This window comes from Lutra lutra, chromosome 6, assembly GCF_902655055.1.
Source record: "Lutra lutra chromosome 6, mLutLut1.2, whole genome shotgun sequence".
Classification (NCBI taxonomy): domain Eukaryota; kingdom Metazoa; phylum Chordata; class Mammalia; order Carnivora; family Mustelidae; genus Lutra; species Lutra lutra.
In genome coordinates, this window is record NC_062283.1 from 88252207 (window position 1) to 88278955 (window position 26749).

General features: G+C 36.8%; 1 protein-coding gene across 1 annotated transcript in view; it reads left to right on the top strand.

Annotated features, from left to right (window-relative positions):
- Positions 1 to 26749, top strand: part of PEX7 (peroxisomal biogenesis factor 7) — a 94342-nt gene that overhangs the window by 58709 nt on the left and 8884 nt on the right. The window contains exon 9 of the mRNA XM_047734732.1: positions 11927 to 12026. Coding sequence (XP_047590688.1) covers positions 11927 to 12026 — 100 coding nt within the window. The remainder of the gene's footprint in view (positions 1 to 11926; positions 12027 to 26749) is intronic.

Consider the following 26749-nt stretch of genomic DNA (forward strand, 5'->3'; position numbering starts at 1 on the left):
TGGTTTTGATTTGTATTCCCCTGATGCTGAGTGATGTGGAGCACTTTTTCATGTGTGGTTGGCCATCTGGATGTCTTCTTTGCAGAAATGTCTGTTCATGTTGGTTTCCTTTGCTGTGCAATAGCTTTTGATCTTGATGAAGTCCCAATAGTTCATTTTTGTCCTTGCTTCCCTTGCCTTTGGCGATGTTTCCAGGAGAAGTTGCTGTGGCTGAGGTCAAAGAGGTTGCTGCCTGTGTTCTCCTCAAGGATTTTGATGGATTCCTTTCTCACATTGAGGTCCTTCATCCATTTTGAGTCTGTTTTCGTGTGTGGTGTAAGGAAATGATCCAATTTCATTTTTCTGCATGTGGCAGTCCAATTTTCCCAACACCATTTATTGAAGAGGCTGTCTTTTTTCCATTGGACATTCTTTCCTGCTTTGTCGAAGACTAGTTGACCATAGAGTTGAGGGTCTATTTCTGGGCTCTCTATTCTGTTCCACTGATCTATGTGTCTGTTTTTGTGCCAGTCCTATACTGTCTTGATGATGACAGCTTTGTAATAGAGTTTTGAAGTCTGGAATTGTGATGCCACCAACATTGGCTTTCTTTTTCAATATTCCTCTGGCTATTCGAGGTCTTTTCTGGTTCCATATAAATTTTAGGATTACTTGTTCCATTTCTTTGAAAAAAATGGATGGCATTTTGGTAGGGATTGCATTAAACTTGTAGATTGCTTTAGGTAGCATACGCATTTTCATAATATTTGTTCTTCCAATCCATGAGTATGGAACATTTTTCCATTTCTTTGTATCTTCCTCAATTTCTTTTTTTTTTTATGAGTACTTCATAGTTTTCTGAGTATAGATTCTTTCCCTCTTTGGTTAGGTTTAAAACTAGGTATCTTATGGTTTTGGGTGCAATTGTAAATGGGATTGACTCCTTAATTTCTCTTTCTTCTGTCTTGTTCTTGGTGTATAGAAATGCAACTGATTTCTGTGCATTGATTTTATATCCTGACACATTACTCAATTCCTGTACAAGTTCTAGCAGATTTGGAGTGGAGTCTTTTGGGTTTTCCACATAAAGTATCATATCTGCAAAGAGTGATAGTTTGACTTCTTCTTTGCCGATTTGGATGCCTTTAATTTCTTTTTGTTGTCTGATTGCTGAGGCTAGGACTTCTAGTACTATGTTGAATAGCAGTGGTGATAATGGACATCCCTGCCATCTTCCTGATCTTAGTGGAAAAGCTCTCAGTTTTTCTCCATTGAGAATGATATTCGCTGTGGGTTTTTTCATAGATGGCTTTGATGATATTGAGGTATGTACCTTCTATCTCTACACTTTGAAGAGTTTTGATCAGGAAAGAATGCTGTACTTTGTCAAATGCATTTTCACCATCTATTGAGAGTATCATATGGTTATTTTTCTTTCTATTATTAATGTATTGTATCACATTGATTGATTTGCAGATGTTGAATCAACCCTGCAGCCTGGAATAAATCCCACTTGGTTGTGGTGAATAATCCTTTTAATGTACTGTTGGTGAGAATTTTTGCATCTGTGTTCATCAAGGATATGGGTCTGTAATTCTCTTTTTTGATGGGGTCTTTGTCTGGTTTGGGGATCAAGGTAATTCTGGCCTCATAAAATGAGTTTGGAAGTTTTCCTTCCATTTCTATGTTTTGGAACAGTTTCAGGAGAATAGGAATTAATTCTTCTTTAAGTGCTTCATAGAATTCCCCTGGGAAGCCGTCTGGCCTTGCGCTCTTGTTTGTTTGGAGATTTTTGATGACTGCTTCAATCTCCTGACTGGTTATGGGTCTGTTCAGGGTTTCTGTTTCTTCCTGGTTCAGTTTTAGTAGTTTATACATCTCTAGGAAAAGCATCCATTTCTTCCAGATTGTCAAATTTCCTGGCATATAGTTGCTCATAATATGTTCTTATAATTGTTTGTATTTCTTTGGTGTTGGTTGTGATCTCTCCTCTTTCTTTTATGATTTTATTTACTTGGGTCCTTTCTCTCTTCTTTTTGATAAGTCTGACCAGGGGATTATCAATCTTATTTACTCTTTCAAAGAACTAGCTCTTAGTTTCGTTGATTTGTTCTACTGTTTTTTTTGGTTTCTATTTCATTGATTTTTGCTCTCATCTTCATTATTTCTCTTCTCCTGCTGGGTTTAGGCTTTCTTTGCTGTTCTTTCTCCAGCTCCTACACGTGTAGGGGTAGGTTGTATACTTGAGACCTTTCTCGTTTCTTGAGAAAGGCTTGTATCATGATATACTTTCCTCCCAGGACCACCCTTGTTGTGTCCCACAGATTTTGAACAGTTGTGCTTTCATTATCATTTATTTCCATGGATTTTTTTTCAATTCTTCTTTAATTTCCTGGTTGACCCATTCATTCTTTAGTAGGGTGCTCTTTAGCCTCCATGTATTTGGGTTCTGTCCAAATTTCCTCTTGTGATTCAGTTCTAGCTTCAGAGCATTGTGGTCTGAAAATATGCAGGGAATGATTCCAACCTTTTGGCACCCCTTGAGACGTGATTTGTGACCCAGGATGTGATCTATTCTGGCGAATGTTCCATGTGCACTAGAGAAGAATGTGTATTCTGTTGTTTTGGGATGGAAAGTTCTGAATATATCTGTGATGTCCATCTGGTCCAGTGTGTCATTTAAGGCCTTTATTTCCTTGTTGATCTTTTGCTTGGATGATCTGTCCATTTCAGTGAGGGGGTGTTAAAGTCCCCTACTATGATTGTATTATTGTTGATGTGTTTCTTTGATTTTGTTATTATTGGTTTATACAGTTGGCTGCTCCCATGTTAGGGGCATGGATATTTAAAATTGTTAGATCTTCTTGTTGGACAGACCCTTTGAGTATGATAGAGTGTCCTTCCTCATCTCTTATTAGAGTCTTTGGCTTAAAATCTAATTGATCTGATCTAAGGATTGCCACCCCAGCTTTCTTTTGATGTCCATTAGCATGGTAAATTGTTTTCCACCCCCTCACTTTAAATCTGGAGGTGTGTTCGGGTCTAAAATGAGTTTCTTGAGGACAGCATATTGATGGGTTTTGTTTTTTTAACCATTCTGATAACCGTGTCTTTTGATTGGGGCATTTAGCCCGTTTACATTTAGGGTAACTATTGAGAGATATGAATTTAGTGCCATTGTATTGCCTGTAAGGTGACTGTTACTGTATATTGTCTCTGTTCCTTTCTGGTCTACTACTTTTAGGCTCTCTCTTTGCTTAGAGGACCCCTTTCAATATTTCCTGTAGGGCTGGTTTGGTGTTTGCAAATTCTTTCAGTTTTTGTTTGTCCTGGAAGCTTTTTATCTCTCCTTCTATTCTCAATGATAGCCTAGCTGAATATAGTATTCTTGGCTTCCTGTTTTTCTCATTTAGTCCTCTGAATATATCATGCCAGCTCTTTCTGGCCTGCCAGGTCTCTGTGGATAAGTCTGCTGCCAATCTAATATTTTTACCATTGTATGTTACAGACTTCTTGTCCCAGGCTGCTTTCAGGATTTTCTCTTTGTCACTAAGACTTGTAAATTTTACTATTAGATGACGGGGTATTAACTTGTTCTTACTGATTTTGAGGGGTGTTTTCTGTGCGTCCTGGATTTGATGCTTGTTCCCTTTGCCATATTAGGGAAATTCTTTACAATAATTCGCTCCAGTATACCTTTTGCTCCCCTCTCTCTTTCTTCTTCTTCTGGAATCCCAATTCTAATATTGTTTTGTCTTATGGTATCAATTATCTCTCAAATTCTACCCGTGTAGCCCAGTATTTGTTTCTCTCTCTTTTGCTCAGCTTCTTTATTCTCCGTCATTTGGTCTTCTAGATCATAATTCTCTCTTCTGCCTCATTTATCCTAGCAGTAAGAGCCTCCATTTCTTTTTAAAGATTTTATTTATTTATTTGACAGAGAGAAATCACAAGTAGGCAGAGAGGCAGGCAGAGAGAGAGGAGGAAGCAGGCCCCCTGCTGAGCAGAAAGCCCGATGTGGGGTTCGAACCCAGGACCTGGGATCATGACCTGAGCCGAAGGCAACAGCCCAACCCACTGAGCCACCCAGGTGCCCCAGAGCCTCCATTTTTAATTGCAACTCATTAATAGCTTTTTTGGTTTCAGCTTGGTTAGATTTTAGTTCTTTTATTTCTCCAGGAAGGGCTTTTATTTCTCCAGACAGGGTTTCTCTAATATCTTCCATAACTCTATATCTGACATATTACCAATGTCTGTATTAATTAGGTCCCTAGCCTTTGGTACTGCCTCTTGTTCATTTTTTTGTGGTGAGTTTTTTCACCCTGTCATTTTATCCAGGTAAGAATAAATGAATGAGAGAATAAAATACTAAAAGGGTGGCAAAAACCCTAGAAAAATGTATGCTAACCAAATCAGAAGAGACCCCAAATCGGGGGGAGAAGAAAGGGAGTAAATGAAGTTTTTAAAAAGAACTTAAAAAAATTTAAAAAAATATATATTTATATATAATTAAATATAATTATATATAAATATATATTTATATATAATTATATATAGACTGATGAATAGAACAGAGCCACCCACTTGATTTGGGGTGTATTTTGGTCTCTTAGAAGAAACTACGTCCCAAAATTTTAAAGAAAGAAAAACTTATATATATACAAAAATAAGGGTAAACACAATGAAGGGATGGAATATGACTGTAAAGATGAAAAATTTTAAAAAATTCTAAAAAAGGAATTGATAAGTTGGGGAAAGAAAGAAAAAGAAAGTGAGAGAATTTGTTCAGGCTGGAGACTAGAACAAAACCCTGTGCTAGATTTAGGGTATATTTTGATCTATTAGAAGAAGTTGTGTTCCAAAATTTTTTAGAAGAAAAAACCCTATATGTATACAAAAAATAAAGTTAGATACAACAAAGGGTAAAATATGACTATAATAATGAAGGTTTAAAAAGATCTTTTTTTTTTTTAAAGAAGGGTATTGTTAAGATAAACTAGTTAAAAAATGTTAAAAGAGGAAAGAGGAAAAGTTAAAATTAGAATAAGAAAAGAATTTTAAAAATTAACTTTGTGAGATGAAAGAATCATGTGGAGAAAGCCATGAATTCCATGCTTTGCTTTCCCTTCCTATGGAATTCCTCTGTTCTTGATCATTGAGCTTTGTCTTGGCTGGATGTTCTTGCTGATCTTCTGGGGGAGGGGCTGTTGTAGTGATTCTCAAATGTCTTTGCTGAGTTGGAATTGCACCACCCTTGCCAGGGGCCAGGCTCAGTAATCTGCTTGAGTTCACTCCAGGGAGCTTTTGTTCCCTGAACACTTTCCGTAGAGCTCTGGAGGATGGGAATGAAAATGGTGGCTTCCCAGTCTCCAGCCCAGAGGAGCCAAGAGCTCGGGGCCCCACTCCTCAGTGCGCCATTGGAGAAAAGCACTCAATCACTCCCATCCGTCTCCCTGGTCTCTGGCCGGGCTCTGAGCTCACCAGGTCTGTGACCGAGTGTTTCTGTCTCTGGCACACAGCCCTTTTTGAGTCTCCAAACCCAGCAGATTCTGCCACTCTGCTCTTCTGGTGGCTGTCCCCGGATCTGCTACTTGTGGGGTCCCTGCTCAAAGAGCAGTGGCCTGATTGTGCCACAGATCACAGTTCAAGGTGATCCCGAGCTGAGAGCTCACTCCTCTGATACCTGCGAGCTCTGCGACACTCAGACACCCCCGATCCTTCTGTGACCCTGTGGGACCTGAGACTATATTTTCCTATGAGGGCTTCACCCCCACTTAGCCTCTGGAGCAAAGTCCCTCAGTGGAGCAGACTTTTAAAAGTTTGAATTTTGTGCTCTGTTGCTCCACCTCTTGCCAGGAGCCAGCCCCTCCCACCGCGGTCTATCTTCCCCTCGCTTCAGATTCTCTTCTCCATTCATACTACCTTTCAGAAAGTGGTCAATTTTCTGTTTCTAGAATTGCTGCTCTTCTTCTCTTCGATCTCCTGTTGGGTTTGTAGGTGTTCAGAATGGTTTGATAACTATCTAACTGAACTCTTATGACCTGATGTCATCTCAGTCCAGCTACACCTCCGCCATCTTTCAGGTTTGCTCTCACTCCATACCTTCTAAATTGTTTTTTCACAAGCACTCCAGGTGATTCTGATGCAAAGTTAAGTTTGAGAACTGCTGGTTAAGATCAATGATTGTCAGTTAATGTGTTAATATCTGCCACCTCTGCACCCCACCCCCTCAGGGATGTTCAACCTTGATTGTAATCATCTGGAGAATGTTTGAACCACCCAATGCCCATGACATACCCCAGGCCAATTAAATCAGAATTTGGGGGGATGGCATTCACACATCAGTTTTTTTAGTTTCTTAGTTGATTGCATTTAGCCAAGGTTGAGAACCAAAACCCCCTACTGGCTTTTTCCCTTGCCTCCCCTTCTGCCTGATATCACAGTTATTTTGGATGGGAATTTATCAAATCTGTATTTTTAAAGTGCTGCTTTAGATAATAACTCCCAGACTCAGCTAATTGAGCATCACCATTTCCTGGGAAGGGATTTTTGGGTTCCATACAGATCTTCTCAAATGAGGAATGAGTCTCTGGTCCATCATTTGGGAACCATATCTATAGGTGATTTAAAGCTACTTCATTTGTGAGGTTGGCCTTTGTTATTTATCTTGTCCTTAATATTCACATTTATTTTTTATTCATTCATTCAAGAAACATTCTTTGGGTATTCATGTGTCAGACACTTTTATACATGCTAGAGATACAAGGAAAAATAGGACACTGTCCCTGAATTCGAGGAGTTTAGAGCCTTTTAGAGGAAAAAGGTCTATAAATAACTAAATGCATCATAAGTACTATGATAAAAGCCAGAAACATAGGAATCATTCTTTATTTTTTCCTGTTCCATTAATCAGTTTTGTTTCTTCTGTCCTATTAATTCTTTTGCCTCCGTATATCTCTAATCCATTAACCTTTCTTCATCAGCACTGTCACCATCTTAAATCCAAGCTGGTATTTTCTCTTTTTGAACCCGTACTACATGGGGTCAGACTCTATGGGAACTCTACTTTGTTCACAAGTTCTCTACAGATTTAAAACTATTAAAACATTTAAAAGTTTACTAAGAAAAATTTTTTAAAGAATGTAAAGCCAAGTATATAAACCTCTTCAGTTTTGTTTTTTAAAAGGATTTTATTTATTTATTTAACAAAGAGAGAGAGAGAGTGAGCACAAGCAAGGAGAGCAGCAGGCTGCCCACTGAGTGGAGAGCCTGATGCAGGGCTTGATCCTATGACCCTGGGATCATGACCTGAGCCAAAGGCAGAGGCCTAACTGACTGAGCCACCCAGGCACCTCTCTCCTTCAGTTTTGTTTTGTTTTGTTTTTAATTTGTTTCATTTTATTTTGTTCTTTATACTTAAAAGAAAATCCCAAATTCCTCACATGGGCAAAAAGATCTGTGTGAATGACCCTTTCTGCTCCCCACTGACAAGAGGCCAGCTGCTCTCTACCTGACTAACTCCTCAACCTTCAGATTTCAGTTCAGTGTCAATAATTCCTTTTTTTTTTTTAAGATTTTTTTTTTTTATTTATTGAAAAGAGAGGGAGCATATGTGCACATGAGCGGGAGATAGAGAGAATCTCAAGAAGACTCTATGTTGAGTGCAGAGCCCAACACAGGGCTTGATATCAGGACCCTGAGTTCATGAGTTCATGAGTCATGAACCTGAGTTATGAGTACATGACTCTGAGCCAAAAGCAAGAGTCAGTTCAACCGACTGAGCTACCTAAGTGCCGCAGCATGTCATTATGTATACCATCCCACATTATCTTTGGGGGTACTTGTCCAGTTGTAGTAACATTTTGGTTTCTGTGGTCTTTTAAAGAATGTCAGTTTATCCCCCCCAACTCAGATCCACAAGGATGCTGAGACCACATCTCTCTTGCTTTTGGCTCCTAGCACCACACCTGGCACATCCAAGGACTCACAAATTGTTGAATGAACAAGTAATTAAGTGGCGAGGAAACAAGTGGTTGTAATGCTTTTTTGCTCATCACTCTAGAGAACACTAGACAAAAGCAGTAGAAATGGAATTATAATTGTGCAATTTGCTAAGAATTTCAAAAACACAACTAAAATTAATGTGACTAAAATTAATTAAAATTCAGCTTGACTAAAATTAACGTACATGTAAGGCATGGAAAAGGAGCCAACATTTTTTCCACATCTTTTTTTATTGCAGTTAGGAAAGACTCACAGAGAATTATGGACCAAGTCGTAAGTTGAGAAAAGGAAAGGAAAACGAAGAATTTTGAAAAATATCATAAATCTTCTATTGAACTTATATGTTGGCTAAATTTCAAGAGTGTTTAGGGATTTCAAATTACATTTTAGTAAAGTAAAAAATAATTTCAGCTTAATTTTCGAAATAGTTTATTTTATTTAACATAGTGCTACTTAGTTGCTTTGTTAAAGAAGTATGGAATCAGAAGACAAAAAGGAACTCAAACAAGACCTTGTACTGTCATGAATTTTGCTCTCTTCATCTCCAATTTAAATGAAAAATGTTCCTACAGTTTTGTAATATTTTTAGTCAGTGGAAGCCTGTCTAGTATATTTATTTCCCATGAGAGAGCTTAAATAGTCAGTGATTTCATCAGCAAAGAGACAAAAAGGCACCAAGTCGTATATGTGCTGGACCAAAACAAACATTGCACTTAACAATAATATGCCTTATTTGACCACTTAATGATATAAGGAGCCTGACTTCTCCCAATGAAAGGAGCCTATTTTACTTATGTGATAAGCGCATGAGGGCCCTCAGACATATAGAATTTACGGGATCTTTGATTGCAGAAGATGGCAAGGAGAGACCTTGCATATCCCCTTACTTGCAAATGTGAGGAAATGTGGAGAAATGCCCATCTCCTCTTTACTGCTCACCCCTTCCTGGTGGAACTGGGATGGAGAAACATGGAACAGTTCTGGAAGTATCCACATCAAACTGTTAGCAGTGGTTGCCATTGGAGAATGTGAATGAAGAAAAAAATACATACATTTCTTTAGTTATTAAAAAAGACATTAGCGATGAAAAAATGAATTATAGTGTATAGATGCGTTGCTTAGCTTTTGGTTTTGTTAACTTATGTAGCCTGTGCCATTTACTGTCTTTAACTCAATATTTTTGTTAAGATATTTTAGCCTACTGAAAATTATTTTTAAGTTATAAATATTAACATTAATCTTGCTGATTTTTCTGGCTCCTGATCCCCCCGAGATTTAGAAAATTGAAGTTCCAGTTCTCCCTGTTCAGCACACCCTTTCAAGACAAAAGCCGGCTCATGGTCAATTTCCTGCTCTGAACTTTGGTCTTACTTTTGACCTGAGTGCACCTCACTGATGCTCTTACGAGGTTTTGGTGGTGGTGTTTCTTTCTATATTATTTTCTAGGATTTTTTTTTTTTTTTCAGTAAGAATGTTGTTCTAGACACCTAATCAGCCATTCTGCTGGAAGTGAACCTCTCATAATTTTAGTACTATCATATGCATAATAGGCATAATTTGTATATTACATAATTTCCATCAAAGCTGTGAACTGATGTAATAGACCAGTAGCACTTTTATGATATTCTCTAGACTAACCCTCCCTTCACCAAATAGCATCCTTACAGTTGTAAGCGTGCATCTTATTTGGTGACTGTTTTGCAGATTGCAGGTAAATACCTAATGGTTTTTCCCAGGTTAAAGTTAGAATGGGTGTGACTCCGGTGTGGAGTGGTATGGCACCTTGACTGCCTGTTAAGCTATGTATTAGAGCAAATTCAGCTTTACTTTTTTTTTTTTAAGTTTTATTTATTGGTGTAATCTCCATAGCCAGCATGGGGCTCCAAACTCACGACCCAGAGATCAAGAGTCACTTGCTGTCCCCACTGAGCCAACCAGGTGCCCCCAGCTTGACTTCTTGAGTAGAATTTCAGCCCTCCTGCTTGTGTGACTTCCCTTACCATATTTTAAAGCTAAAGTTCAATGTTTTCACACATGCTTTCTTATCAGGCATCCTCATTTTCATAAGGCCCACCTGTTTTGTCCTCAGTGCCACCTTTTCCTTAATTAGCTCAAAACAACAAAATAATAACAAATACTGCATTCCAGGAACTTGTCAGGAGGATACAAATGAATCCTTTTGCTTTTATTATTCTTAAAAAGTTCTGCTGAAATTCACCAGCCAATTTTTATGGTTGGTCTGAAGACAAATGCTCATCCATTCTATTGAAGTAGAATCTAAATCCCAAATGCAGTCAGAAAGTTGAATACCTTGATTAAGTTGACCTTCCTGTAGAATGCTTCTAGTACCCTGTCCTTTGGGGTGATACCATTGACTTATGAGTAACATTTCTGTGTTTCCTTCAGAGATGTTGAGGATATTCTTTACTTTTGTTTATCAGTCTCATTGCAGGTTCAAATGTACTTTTCTATACTTTTCCTTTATTCATTTTTTGACCATATTAGATACTCATTTTTAAAACCATTTTGAATATTTTTTGGAACATAGTGGATATGTGCAAAATAATTTGATTACTGTTTCGAATAATGCAAATCAGTGAAGAGCCATGTTCTAGAAATGAAATTATATGATGACTTACTTACTTTTGCTTATATAAACATTATCAAAATCTCAAAAATTAGATTTGAGTACAATATCTGTCTCTAGAACCAAAGGAACAAATATGCAAAGACAGTGGAGGCCATTATTATGATTTCTGAGGACTGTAGCCTGTTCCCTCATTTGTTTGAACAGTAAATTTTCAAAAGTAAAATCACTCTCCTTAAATATTTTGTAGATTTCAGTATCCGATAAATGAGCTATTTATTCATTGTCTCTCTGGTACCCACACGGTGGTTTATCCATAGCAACAATCCTTTTCAAACTTAATAAGACCAACCCTGTATTTATTAGGGAAATAATACTACCAGGTTAAACAAACTGTGACTGTTGGTTCTGTGTATTTACTCTCTTTCAAAGAGATCTGCTAAACCTTCAGTGTGTTCCATGTTGCAGATCATTAGGGAGGCTGAGTTGGAGTATGACTCTATGATCCTGAATGTGCCATTTTTATGGAGTGTTTAGAGTCAAATAAGAAAGATGATGAGCAAATAAAGCTTTAGAAATAAAGTATTATTTTGTATATTGAAAATAGGTCAAGTTCCTACCTGTATAGTAGAAATCAGAGACATATTATGGTAAATAGTACCACTCCCAGTCTATAGAGGATAAATAGAATACTTAATATTGGCCCAGGAAAACACATTTCGGTTTCTTGACTCCAGAAATTACATTGATGTGGAATCTATAAGAAAGGCTGTGCCTCAAAAAAAAAAAAAGAAAGAAAGAAAGAAAGAAAGAAAGAAAAGATTTTTCAGAATTACCAAGATTTTCTTAAGAGGACAGATTCTTTTTAAAGAATCTGAATTCCTGTTGAAATGTAAATTAAACCTAAGATCTTTTCATATCAGTTCTTGAGAAATGAAGTATTTAAAAATCACAAAATGTTAGAGTTCTTGTAATCCAATATCCTTATTTTACAGTCATGAATACTTTAAGAAATTGCTACAAAAGCATAGTATCTCTCATCTTAAATGTCCTTGTGCAATATAAAAATTTTTTTTTAACTAAAACTTGTTAAACTTCTATCCTACAATCCTACAAGGTATCCTAATGAGAATAATCTTTTAATTGAGTAATAATTTCTTTTTTTTTATATGATAGAATGGAGTACATTTTTTTCTTTATTAGATATTTTTCTGTAGATAATAGTGGGGCTCTGTATTTATGAATTGGTTGAAGCTGTCTTGATAAAGACCCTGCTATGGTAAATACCTGTTTTTTCTTAGATATGTTTTTGGGTAGTTTAGCACTTAAATGATTTCTTTCTGTTTATATTTACAGATTCTGGAACTTTTCAAAGCCTGACCCTCTTCTTGAAACAGTGGAACATCATACAGAGTTTACTTGTGGTTTAGATTTAAGTCTTCAGAGTCCTACTCAGGTAATGGGTCCTGAGGTTTTTCTTACCACATAGTTTTGCAACTAGCTCCGTGTCTGGAGTGTGCTGCTGTCAGTAGCACACTTTTGCCTTTAAGGCAGAACAAAGTACATTTACTTAATTAACTTGATCTCTTTTGTTACATAAACTTGAGCATTTGAGCAGACCTCTCCCAGTAGAAAGGGTAACAAGAGGAGAATGGAATGGGGATGGCTTGTCCTCAGAGGTTGGTGAGAGTCAGGAGTGTGGTTCTAGATACAGCTGTCTCACTGAGCTGTTGAGATGATGGGTAGGTCATTTTCCTCTCAGGGCTATCACCATCCTCTCCACACCCCATGTCAATAGAAGGCTTCCAGGGGCGCCTGGGTGGCTGGCTCAGTGGGTTAATGCCTCTCCCTTTGGCTCAAGTCATGATCCCAGGGTCCTGGGATAGAGCCCTGCATTGGGCTCTCTGCTCAGCAGGGAGCCTGCCTCCTCCTCTCTCTCTGCCTGCCTCTCTGCCTACTTGTGTTCTCTGTCTGTCAAATAAATGTCCTTGTGCAATCTTAAAAATCTTTAAAAATCTTAAAAAAAAAAAAAAAAGAAAGAGAGAGAGAGGCTTCCAATGGGGAACCAGGTAGAGTAGAATGGCTACTGTTTTAATTACATTTAAGGGGCACCTGGGTGGCTCAGTCAGTTAAGCATGGACTTGATTTTGCCTCAGGTCCATGATCTCAGGGTCATGGGATCAAGCCCAAGTGTGAGGCTCTGCGCCCTGTGGGAGTCTGCATCTCTACCTCTGCTCCTCCCCATATTCATGCTCGTAATTGTTCTTTCTCTAAAAATAAATAAATCTTTAAAAAATTAATAAACTTCATATTTTCTCCTTTTTGTTTTCTTGAGGACTTGACAGTCAATATTTTGGACTTTAAATATTCTTCAGGGTTTTTTTTTTTAATGCTGTTTCAGTTTTGGAAATTATAAACTCAGGTCAGAGACACCACAGTATGTTGAGTGATTAGACACTTTATAACACAGACTATGTGAAAATACCAACATAATCATGAAACAAAATAATGTGTGGAAATTCTAGAGTATGACTGAGAAATTGTGTTTTTATGATGAATTTTAGAACTTGGACCAAAATCAAATCCCATTTCTCATTACTGTCTATAATCTTAAATTTAAATGGATAGTTCTTTTTTTTTTTTAATTTTAGGAACTTAAGACAATTCCCATTATAAAATATTCTAAAAAAATAAATACATAAAATAATCTTCTTAGACATTAGAATATTTTTATTAACATTTAGAATAAGTGTTTCTATAAGTGATGGCATCTGAGAAGAAACTGAAATAGTGATGGGTGAAATAGCATTATTTTTAAGGTAAGTACAATGTGCTTCAATGAACTAGTTCCTTTTCTGAGAAATACATTTATTGTAGATGATTTTTAATAAAATAATTGTACTTGTTTGCTGTCCTAGTTAAAAAAATGTTGCAGTGTACCTACTAAAATGTGGCACTACCAAACAAAGGACCCTAAGTAAATATTTTCCTTCTCATATAGTTCTGTTAACCTGTACTTTATGCATCCCAGACTGTGGCCTTCTCAATGTACATGGTCATAGCTGTTCCTCATCCAGAGTGCCAAGTGTTTTCTAAATCGTCTACGCATAGACCACCTTATTAAAAGGAACTTTGTTTTCAGAGGATTTATTAATCATTTTGTATTGGTCATATATTTATAACCTGGTGACTGCCACCCATTTCTTCCAGTTTAATAACCAAATTCCATTTGTACTAAGGAAACAGTTGCTATTGAGAGCAAATAGGGATGGAGAAGCAGGGGTCTTTGAGCTCTAGAGAAGCATCAGATTCAGTGACATAATATACAGTTCAACTGTATTAGTAATCACCACCGAGTTAACTCATAGTGGGACAGAGTCTTGGGATTAGGAAACACGGTAAAAATAAGACCACTCCCTCTCATTCATTTACTCTTTTCACAGATATTTTCATGTGTTGGACTTGTACTAGGTACTGGGGATTCAGTGAGGAGTGAAAGTAAATGTGGGCCCTGTCTTCATAAAGCATTTAGTCTACCATTGTTATCAACTAATCTCACAAATAATGCGAATAGACAGCTGTGACAAGCCTACGAAGGAGAAGTAGGTTGCTCCTCAAAGGTTCATAATTAGGATTTGACCTGTATACAACATCCGTAAGATAGTGAGGCTTATCTGAGACCTGACTAGTAAGTGACTAGTCAGTGACTAGTAAGTGTCACGAATAGACAGAAGAATATCATAAATAGGCAAAAGGAATAGTATATCACAGACCCTGGGATGGGAGAGAGCATGGCTAGTACTTGAGAGTGAAAAAAATGGTTTCTTCTTTATTTATGGTTTATTATTCAACATTAGAATTTAAAAAAATATATTTACTTGTCATATTTTTAAAAATTGAGCATTGAGATTATCAACTAAATTTTATGTTTCTCCCCATTCTTCAGAGTTAGTCCACTTTGCTTCATGTAACTTTTGCTATGTATTGTACGTCACACAAATGAAATATTAAAGAGTTTTTTTAGTTAATGCATCTCTTTTTATTAATGTATTTTTAATCCTTGGAAAGTATTATTATGGAGTTATCTATTTTCCCATTTCTTTTAATGCTCTTTGACATTCATTGATCTCTCTTTTATTTGGTCACATTTATTGAGTATCTACCGCAGCTGTATAGGACAGGTAATTATAGTGTAGTGTGATTAATGCTAAAACAGAAGGAAGCAAAGGATGCTGTAGGAAATATATGTTCATTCATATTTGTCAGCTGCCTGCTGAAGGCTAGGCATTGTTCTAGGCACTAAGAATAAACCAGCGAGCAAAGCTGACTTGGTTCCTGCTGTCATGGAGCTTACATATATGGGAGAAATCAAATAATAAACCAAAATTTGATTTCATATAGTAATAAAAGCTATTCAGAATTGGGGCAATTTGATTGAGAATGATGGGGTACTTTTGCTTAAATGGTCTGGGGAAGACTCTAAGAAAAGTGAAATGGGAGCTGATAGTTGAATAATGAAGCCAGTCATCCAAAAATCTAAGGAAAGAGTGTTTTTCACAGAGGAAACAACAGTCATGTCCTTGAAATGGTAAAGGGTTTGTTATTGTTATTTGTTATTAAGGGATAGAAAGAAGGTCAGTGTGGCTGGAGCCTACTGAATGAGTGGGAAAGTGATCAGAACTAGAAAGGGGCCAAATTGTGGAGGGACATGTAGACTATACTGTGTTTGATTTTCTTTGTAATTGTCAGTGGAGATTGAAAAGCAGAAGAATGATTGAAATTGATTTGTGGATTTTCTTTCTTGAGGTATAATTGACATTTCAGGTATATAACATAATGATTTGACATTTGTATGTATTGTAAAATAATCACCACAATAAATCTAGTTAACATCTCTCATCACAGAAAATTATAAAAAAATGTTTTTCTTGTGATGAGGACTTTTAAGATCTTTCATAGAAACTTTAAAATATAATACAGTATTATTAACTATAGTCACCGTGCTGTACCATCTTAATTCCTAGGACTTATTTATTTTATAACTGGAAGTTAGTGCCTTTTGACCCCTTTCATCTGTTTCTCCCACTCCTTACCCCTTGCCTCTGGATAACCACCAATCTGTTCTCTATATCTATGAGCTTGGTTGCTTTGTTTTTTTGGTTTTGGGATCTTTTAAGATTCCATATGTAAGTGAAATCATATGGTATTTCTTTCTCTGATTTCTCTTAACATAATGACTTGAAGGTCCATCCATATTATCACAAATGGCAAGATTTCATCCTTTTTTATAGCTTAATTTCATATATGTATTTATGTGTGTATATATACCTACCATATTTTCTTTATCCATTCATTCACTGATGGACACTTAGTTGTTTCCATGTTGTGGCTATTGTAAATAATGGTGCAGTGAACAGAGGGGTATATATATCTTTTGAAATTAGTTTTTTCATTTTCTTTGGATACATACCAAGGAGTAAAATTGCTGGATTATATGGTAGTTCTATTTTTAATTTTTTAAGGAGCCTCCATACTGTTTTCTATAGCAGCTACACCAGTGTACATTCCCACCAGTAGTTTAAAAGAGTTCCCTTTCTCTATATAATTGCCAACACTTATTATTTCTTGTCTTTTTGATGATTGCCATTCTAACAGGTGTGGGGTGATATCTAATTGTGGTTTTGATTTGCATTTCCCTGATGATTAGCAATGTTGAGCATTTTTCATGTTGGCCATCTGTATTTCTTCTTCAGAAGAATGTCTGTTCAAAGCTTCTGCCTATTTTTTAATTGGATTGTGTGTGTTTTTGCTAATGAGTTGTATAAATTCATTATGTATTTTGGATGTTAGCCCCTTATCATATCTGATTGGCACATATTTTCTCCCATTCAGTCTTTTCATTTTGTTGATTATTACTTTACTGTACGGAAGCTTTTTAGTTTGATGTAGTTGCCCTTGTCTTTGGTTTTGGAGTCAGGTCCAAAAACTTACTGCCAAGATTCATGTCAAGGAGCTTACCACCTGTGTTTTCTTCTTGGAGTGTTATGGTTTCAAGTCTTACATTCAGGTCTTTAATCTATGCCGAGTTAATTTTTATTTATGGGATAAGATAGTGATCCAGTTTCATTCTTTTACATGTGGCTGTCCAGTGATCTGTGCTTTTTTAAAAGATCATTCTGGGGGCACCTGGGTGGCTCACTTAAGCATCCAACTTTTGATCTCAGCACAGGTCTTGATCTCAGTGTTGTGAGTTCAAGCCCTGCATTGGGCTCCATGATGGAGATGGAGCCTACTTAAAGAAAAAAAAAAAAAAATCCTTCTGTCTGTTGAGGCAGAATAGAGGACAGGTAAGATTGAAAGCTGGGAGGGCAACTTAGAGTCTCTTGAAATAATCCAGGCAAAAGATAATGGTGACTTAAAGGACGCCTGGGTGGCTCAGTTGGTTAAGCATCTGCCTATGGCTCACATCATGGTCCCAGGGTCCTGGGATTGAGCTCCGCACTGGGCTTCCTGCTCAGCCAGGAGCCTGCTTCTCCCTCTCCCTCTGCCAGTCACTCTGCTTGTGCTCTCTCTCTCTCTCTCTCTCTCAAATAAATAAATAAAATATTTTTTAAAAAAAGATAATGGTGACTTAAAATCTAAGAAATGTTGAGATGGAAAGATTCATAATATATTAGATTGAACCATATAAGATTACTGGAAATTTTACATGGTTTGCTTTGGAGATAGTGAGTAGGATTTGCTGATGGGTTAGAAATGGGCTATGACAGAAAAAAAAAAAATCTTTGATTACTCCTAAGATTTGGTTCTAGGAAACCAGATGGGCAATGGTTTAATTTACTGAGATAGGGAAGAGGAGATAATTTGGGATAGGGAACTATCAAGAGTTATGTTGGAGAGGTCTCCTGTTAGACATTCAAATGGAGATGCTAGGTAAACATATTTACGCTTATCCACCTCAGGCAAGAGTTTAGGGTAACAGATACAAATTTGGGAGTTTTGGCATAAAAAAGATCTTAAAATTTGGGGCACAGATTAAAATTATCTAGAGAGGATATAAGTGAGGAAGAGGCACAGAAGAAACTCTAGAAGTCTGAAAGAAGAGAATCCAGCAAAGTGGGTTGAGAAGGAATAGTCAGGGAGGTAAAAGAAGAACTACTGAAGTATATATAGTATCTTTAAAGTTCAAAGAAGAAAGTGGTTCAAGAAAGGAGACATTCCCATGTATTGCTGATGGAAATGTAAAATGTTGCAGTCACTTTGGAACAGTTTGACAGTTTCTTAAAAAGTTAAAGTAAATTTACCATACATCTGAGCAATTACACTTGTAGATATCTAACCAAAAGAAGTGAAAATATAGATCGACACAAAGACTTGGACATGAATGTTCATAGCCAGAAAGTGAGAGCAATCCAAATGTCAGTCAGCTGCTGAATGGATAAGAAAATGTGGTGTAGCAATACAATGGAATACTGTTCAGAATAAAAAGGAACAGTTTGGTACATGCTACAACATGGATGAATGTCCAGAGCATTATGCTAATGAAAGACACTAGATGCAAAGACTGTGTAATGTATAATTTCATTTATATAAAGTGTCCAGAAAAAGGCAAGTCTATAGAGATAGAAAGGAGATTAGTGGTTATCTGGAGTAGGGGATGAGGATGGGGATTATTTGCAGATGGATCTTTTGGGAGTGATAGAAATGTTCTAAAACTGGATTATGGTGGTAGCTGAACAGCCCTGTAAAGATCCTAAAAAATCACTGAATTTTACACTTAAAATGGGTGAATTTTATGGTATTTAAATTACATCTCAGTGAAGATGTTTTTTAAATAAAGGAATGGGCATTCTAATTTCCCTAAAATGTAAGAAGGTGAAAAAGCATTATTCCCACTGTAAAAATAAGAGAAAGTCAGATAAACTACAAAATCAGGCTTTCTGCAAACCCATTAGAAAGCTGAGATAGTAGGGCAAACATGTAGCCCCCAATCCAAGGAGGACAGAGGCCCCCTTCCAAGGAGAGATGGGATGCCAGCTCTGTTTTACTTTTGGCAGAGCACAGGCAGAAGACACAGCTCCATACACATGGGATCAAGTAGAAAAGGTGGACATGTGTGAATACATGAGGGATTTCATCTGGGAGATAGAAATATAAGAAAGAGTCAAATGAAAATAGTAATTTTTTAAAAGTACAGTGTCAGAGATGCAGTCCTTCAATATGCCCATCAGAGGACTCATCAGTGAAGTTAGAGATAGGTCACTAGAAACTACTCAAGCTGAAAAAATAGGAGAAAACAAGAATGAGGGAAATACAGGAGAACAGAGCATGTAGCATCTGTGGAATAATATCAGGTGTTCTTAATGTATATGTAATTGGAGTCCTGAAGAAGAGAGTGCAAATAGGAAAGACGAAATATTTAAAAGAGAATTTTCCAAAAATAATGAAAGTCAAATCACAGGTTTGAGAATCCTAGAGAACCCTAATAAGCAGGATTTAAACAAAAAACTGACACATCAAGGCAGACCCATATGCAGACTGCTGGAAACCAAAGATTAAAAAGAAAATACTAAAGGCAGAGAGAAAAAAGAAACACCACCCAGAAGCATCTAGATAAAAATTATAGAAGATTTCTTATCAGAAACTATGCAAGCCACAAGACAGAGGAATGTCTTTTTAAAGTACTAAATGAAGAATATAAAGACAAATCTTTTGAATATGAAGAGGAAATAAAGGGGGCTTCTTCGTGGCTCAGTTGCTTAAGTGTCTGCTCTTGGCTCAGGTCATGATCCCAGGGTCCTGGGATCCAGCCCCCTGTCAGGCTCCCTGCTCAGTGGGGAGTCTGCTTCTCCCTCTTCCTCTGCACTTCCCACTGCATATGCTCTCTCTCACATGCTTTGCTCTCTTTCTCACAAATAAATAAAATCATTTTAAAAAAGAGGAAATAAGTAAACTTCAGACAAGTAAAAGCTGAGAGCATATCTGTGCTACAAGAAATGTCAGAAGAAATACACGCAGACCAAAATGAAAAGAAAAAGGAAAGGAAGGGAGGAAGGAAAGAAAAAAATAATAAAGTAATTGGAAATAGCAAAAATGAAGTAAATATACAAGACACTTTTTAACTTAATTTTTTCATTCTGAAAATTTTTGCCTAAAGCAAAAATAGTATTGTATGCAATATATTTGCTTACAGTATGTTGTAGAGTTCATAGTATATACAAAAGTAAAATGTATGACAATAATAAAATGAGGGGAAAATTGGAAGTACTCTATTATGAAGTTATTACTATATGTGAAGTGATACGGTATTTGAAGGTAGTTTGTGATAAATTCAAGGTGTTTTTTTGTAAACCCTAAGTTAACATTTAAGAAGTTTTAAAAATAGAGCTATAACTATTAAATCAATCATGAAGATAATTATAAAAAATAACTACCTCAACATAATAAAACCCATCTAGAAAAATCTATAGCCAACATCATCATCAGTGGTGAAAAACTGAAAGCTTTTCCTCTAAGATCATGAATAAGACAAGGTGCTTGCTTCCATCATTTCTATTAAACATAATATTGGAAGTTTTAGAGCAGTCATTCAAAAGAAATGAAAAGCACCTAAATTGGAAAAGAAGAAGTAAAGTTAATCTCTCTTTGCCAAGGACACGATCTTATATGTGAGAAGCCTTTAAATCAAACTATTTCAACAATTACATTAAATATAAATGGTCTAGGAGTGCCTGGCTGGCTCAGTCGGTAGAGCATGTGACTCGGTATTAGGGTCATGAATTCAAGCCCCATGTTGGGTGTAGAGCTTGATGAAGGAAAGAAAAGGAGAGAGAAGAGAAAGAAAAGAAATGAAAGGGAAAAGAAAGGAAAAATGTAAATAGCCTGAACCTCCAAATTAGAAGGCAGAGTAAATGTGGTAGATATGTGAGAGACTTTAAAAAAACTTACTTTAAAAAATCTGGACTAAAAGGTCCAGATTTTATAACCTGTTGGATTTGGGATTCAAAGAAAAGGCTTTTCTTTCTTTTTTTCTTTTTCTCTTAAAGATTTATTTGTCAGAGAGAGAGAGAGTGTGTGCGTGCAAGCGATCAGAAGCAGGGGGCGTGGCAGGCAGAGCAGGCAGAGGGAGAAGCAGGCTCCCTACTGAATAAGGAGCCAGATGCAGGACTTGGTCGCAAGACCCTGGGATTATGACCTGAACTGAAGGCAGCTACTCAACCAACTGAGCCACCCAGGCACCCCCAAAGAAGAGACTTTTCTAACTCCCAAGATCTAGGTTCTTGTTATTTTTCACATAATATTTTCAGTTGCAATTTTGTCTGTTCTTCTCCCTATAAATTTATCTTTAAAAAATTTCTTTTTTCCTTTTTTTAAAGTTTTTTATTTATTTGAAAGAGAGAGAGTGAGAGAACACAAGTAGGGAGGAGAGGCAGATGGCAAGGGAGAAGCAGAACCCCCCATTAAGCAGGGACCCCAGTGTGGGGCTTGATCCCAGGAACCTGGAATGATGACCTGAGCCCAAGGCAGACACTTAACCGACTGAACCCCCAGACACCACCTTGTTCTTTTTATTAAACAAGGATGATGACCTCAACCACTATCTTTGCCTATCTAGTATGATGAACACATTTTAACACAACATTTGTATTGTTTGCAGTATTATGTTTTTGCCAAGTAGCATTAAACTCCTTTGTAGGGAGATACAAGAGATCAAGTTTTTGATGCGTGTCCCTATTTTTCTCTCACTTACTTTATCTCTGTTATCTATTCTGAACAAACTCTTCTACAACTTAATGGCTTAAACATCAATTTTCTTTGCCTTCCATTCTGTGAGTCAGCAATTAGTGCTGGGCTCAGCCAAGCAGTTCTCTTGGTCTCCCCTGGGGTCCTTCATGTGACTCCAGTCATCTAGTGACTTAACTAGAGCTGGGTGGTCTAAGAAGGCCTCATGTGTCCAGGGTGCATTGCTGGTTGTCATCTTGAGTCATGTGTCTCTCCAGATGGGCCCAGGCTCCTTTACTTAGCCGTTATAGGTTTCCAACAGGGCAAGAGTAAAAGCTGCCCTGCATCTCCAGTACTCGACTTAGAAATTCACGCAGCAGTCCGTCTGTGGCAAAGTAAGTCATGAGGCCAACTCAGATTCAAAGAGTAAGAAAAATAGACTGCACTTCTTGATGGGAGTAGCTGCAAAGAATTTGTAACCATTTAAAATTTGTCACATTAACCTTTTGTTGGTATAGTTTGTAGTTTAAGTTATTTTTGACATATTTATCCTTTAGTTTCACAATAGTTAAGTTTGCTGATTACATTTTGATTTCACCCTTTGTCCATACTTTATTATCTTAGAAAGTATCTTCCTCTCACCTTTGAGAAAGTACCTTTCCATCTGTTTTCAAAAACTTGTTGTCTCTTGTGATCTTAACAGCTGTTGGATTTTGCTGGTGTTACTTTAGGTCTTTGTGTCTTAATATATCCTCTATCTTAAAAGAGATTTATCTGAGTTCTTATATTTATAATTCCTTTTTTCTTTTTAGCTTCTTCTTTCTTAGAGATCTGAAAAATGAGATCCGAAAGCATTCTTATACCTCCTTTCTTCTTGACAGACGTAAGATCTTGTCTTTAAAGGTTTAAAACTTGACAAATAAGTATCTAGGGTCATTCTTTGAGGATAATTGCTGAGAAATGCTCTATCCCCTCTCTTGTTAACCAGGCTGAAGTTACCTTTCAGTTCAGAAAATATTTCTTTGATTTTTTCCCTCTGATCATGATTTGTACAGCCCTGGCATTTTCTCTTTTCTCTCTTGTTCTTATTATTTCTAAATCAGATACCATTTTCCTGTTTTTGGCATATGATTCTGGGCCTATAATATACCCATTTGTATAATTGGGATTTTCTGTATGAATATATTTTCAGAATTCCTGACTTTGTGTTCTGCAGTATCAACTCTACTCCTTTGAATGCTCACTGATATTTAATTTAGTATTTATAATCTGGATATAGGTTTACATATTGTTACACATGCCTTTTGAGAGACAGTTATTTCTCTTTTAAACTCTTTTAAAGTAGACTAGTAGTTCATTCTGAAATAGAATCTCTGTGTGTGTAATAAAGTTGATCTTTTTTTCTCATGATGAAATTGGGAAATTACATTCAGAAGAAAGAGAAAAGATTACCCATGGTCCTGCCACTTCAGAAAGAATCTCTGTTATACCACATTAATATGTTTCTTTTCAGTCTTTTTTTTAGAAATTTTTATTTGAAGTGTAACATCCTCGTTGGAAAATACATATTTTTAAAGTGAGCAGCTCAATAAGTTATCAAGAAATGACCACACCTGAGTAACCACCATTCAGGTTAAGATATAGAACCCTACCAAATCCCAGAAAGTTCTCTCATGCTTCCTTCCACATCTTGCCCCCCGAACCTTCCTAAAAGTAACTATTCTTCCAGTAGTTTCCCATATATATGCATATTTTTTATAGTTGTGGTTGTATTACATATGTAAATCTATCTTCTGGGACTCCTAAAATTCTTGGTAAATATAATCTTTAATGCATGAGTATCCTAGACTATCCATGATAGGAACATGTATGCACTATAAAGATTTTTTTTTTAAATAGGGCAAAAAAATTTTGTATATTTTCATTTTGTTTCAATGGAAGATGCTTAGATTTGGCTTTGATTTAAACCAGTTCCACAGATGTGTTTTTAAAAGTATCTTTGACTTTGTTGACATTTTAGTAGAAAAAAATGTTAACAATATATATGTAATTGAAACATTATGTTATACACCTAAAACTAATGTAATGTTATATGTTAGTTAATATTAATTAAAAAAATAAGTTTAAAAAGAAAAATGTTTTTTAAAGATTTTATTTATTTATTTGACAGAGAGAGATCACAAGTAGGCAGAGAGGCAGACAGAGAGAGAGAGAGAGGAGGAAGCAGACTCCCTGCTGAGCAGAGAGCCTGGATCGGGGCTCAATCCCAGGACCCTGGGATCATGACCTGAGCCGAAGGCAGACGCTTAACCCACTGAGCCACCCAGGTGCCCCTAAAAGGAAATTTTTAAAAATTAGGCATTATTTTAAAATTCAGCTCATGTTTTGATTCAAATCTCTGTTCCCACAGTCTTAGATACCAGCTTTATGGGTTGACAGTGGAGAAAAATGTTTTGCAGTATAAAGTTGGAAAATTCAATTTTAAAAGAAGACCAATATTATTATTAGTTAAGATAACTAAATCCTTTTCACCTTTTACATGAGGTGATATTTTCTGCATCTGTCACGGACTAGCTAGAGCTGAAAAGAACATGTGCCAGAAGCATCCAGTGTCCTCAGACATTGGTCTCTGTTGTTTCCTCATCAATGCTTTTAGAATTGTGTGATTTTTAGCTGAAAATTATATAACAAGGGCCTGTTTTCCCCCAGCTAGGCCCAGATTGGTAGGACCTTGGTGCGTCCTGAAGGCGGATGTGTTAACCTATTGCCTGCTGTGCTTCATGGACAACCCTTGCAGTGAGAGCTTCCAGAATTACTGACTTCTTAGTCTCTGCTGCCTCAGCTCCCAATCCTGAATCACCCACTTTCTTATTGTCATTACTTCTTAGAAACCAAGCAAAAGTGCTGATTTGGCACACTACAAATTAATTTTTCACAAAAATTTCATCTGGGCTCTTGGTCCTACTCAACTTACGTTTGAATTCATTTTGATTTTCTAGCCCATTCTTCATACCATCTTTTCTCAGCCTCCCACAATATCATTAACACTCTGGACACATAACCTCACTTGCTACTTCATTGTGAAAATAGACAAGGATGAATATTTTCTTCCATCTCTGTCACCTTGCAATATTTATGTTCTATCTCTGTTTCTCCCCTTTCTAGTGGGTTCCTGATCACTGGCTTCCTTACCTAGGTCTTTGCTTCCTCAGATGTACACTGTGCTTTAGATATTCAGCAAGTTCTGTTCTCTATTTTCAAAACTCACTTGACCTCATTGTCCTATCTCCCTACCAGCAAACTTGGCTTTTCTTCCACTATTAGACACCAAGAGTTAGTAGGTTTACCTGTTGTTTTTACTCTCTCAGAATCAACATTCTCTTTTTACACCCTTGTATCTGTCTCCCTTTTATCATTCAATTGAAGTCAAGCCCAGAAAGTCACCAGAAAACTCCTGAAAACTAAGTTAGCCTTTTCCCAGACTTCCTTCTTCCTTAACTATAGAATTTAGATTTGTTCTGGAAAAATCTTCTCATCCTATTGCTTTAATGCTAACTATACTAACCTCATCTTCTTTACCACTTTGCCAATGTCTTCAGCTCCAAGTTTCTTCCTTACCATCCATTCAGAAGTAGACATCCTTTAATATCCAATTCATTTAATTATATGCTAGTAATCCTTGTCCCATTTATCCAGTTGCATTTACTGTGTGGTTGCAATAGATGTCTTATTTTTCCTCCAGTATTCCTAACTGCTCAATTGATTGTATGATGGACCAGACCTGAGGAGTCATCCTAGTTTGCTTGTCTCCTAAATTCAAGTGGGCCTCAAGTTTATAAATTTCTCCTCACCAGTATCTCTGAAATCTGGACCATTGCCTTCTAGTTCCCCTGCCTTAGATAAGCATTTATTAGCATCTCTGCCATGGTTGCTGCAGTAGTCTCCTAATTGTTCTCTAAACCCTCTTCATCATTCCACTCATTCTCAGCACTGCTTCTGGGGAGAGCTTTCCACAATACAAATCTAATTTTGTTAGTCCTTGACCTGAAATCTATCAGTGGCTTCATTAAAGGTAGGAACAAGATGAGAGTTACCATCTTTACTAGGATAATCAACATGGTTCTAAAAGGCATAGCCAATTAGTAATAGAAGAAAATAAAATGATACATAAATATCTTTAAAAGGTAGAAATACTAACAAAGGTATTCCTATCAACTCCATATGATTGTCAGTGTTATAAACCAGAAAATCAGCTTTAAACCTATTAAAAATTCTGAGTTCAATAAGATCAGTAAAAATAAATGTGCAAAAATGAATACCATGTAGATGTCAGTAATCAGGTTAGAAAATAAAACAGGAACAATTACATTTGCATGGCAACAACTGTGTATGTATTTTTTGTGATAAACAGATGAAAAATAATTTTTAATATGCAGAATTCTAGATAAAGAAATTATGTGTCTTTAATAAGGGACTTTTAAAAACTTTTTAAATTATTTTTATTAACATATAATGTATTATTAGCCCCAGGGGTACAGGTCTATGAATTGTTAGGCTTACGCACTTCACAGCACTCACCATACCACATACCCTCACCAATGTCCATAACCCAACCACCCTCTCCCTAACCCTCTTCCTCCAGCAACCCTCAGTTTGTTTTGTGAAATTAAGAGTCTCTTATGGTTTGTCTCCCTCCTGAGAGGGAGGGAAAATTTTTTCTTTCCTTACCCCTCAAACCCCCCACGTTGCCTCTCAAATTCTTTATATCAGGGAGATCATATGATAATTGTCTTTCTCTGATTGACTTATTTCGCTCAGCATCATACCCTCTAGTTCCATCCATGTCGTTGCAAATGGCAAGATTTCATTTCTTTTGATGGCTGCATAGTATTCCATTGTATATATATACCACTTCTTCTTTATCCATTCATCTGTTGATGGACATCTATGTTCTTTCCATAGTTTGGCTGTTGTGGGCATTGCTGCTATAAACATTCGGGTGCACATGCCCCTTCGGATTTATTTAAGATTTAAGATACATACCCAGTAGTGCGATTGCTGGGTCAAAGGGTAGCTCTATTTTCAACTTTTTGAGGAACTTCCATGCTGTTTTCCAGAGTGGCTGCACCAGCTTGCATTCCCACCAACAGTGTAGGAGGGTTCCCCTTTCTCCACATCCTCACCAGCATCTGTCGTTTCCTGACTTGTTAATTTTAGCCATTCTGACTGGTGTGAGGTGGTATCTCATTGTGGTTTTGATTTGTATTTCAATAAGGGACTTTTAAAAAATTAATTTATTTGAGAGAGAATAAGCAGGAGGAGCAGAAGTAGAAGGAGAGAATCCCAAGTGGACTCCCTGCTGAGCAGGTAGCCAGAGGTGGGACTCAATCCTAGGTCCCCAAGATCACAATCTGAGCCAAAATCAAGAATCAGATGATTGACTGAGCCACCCAGGTG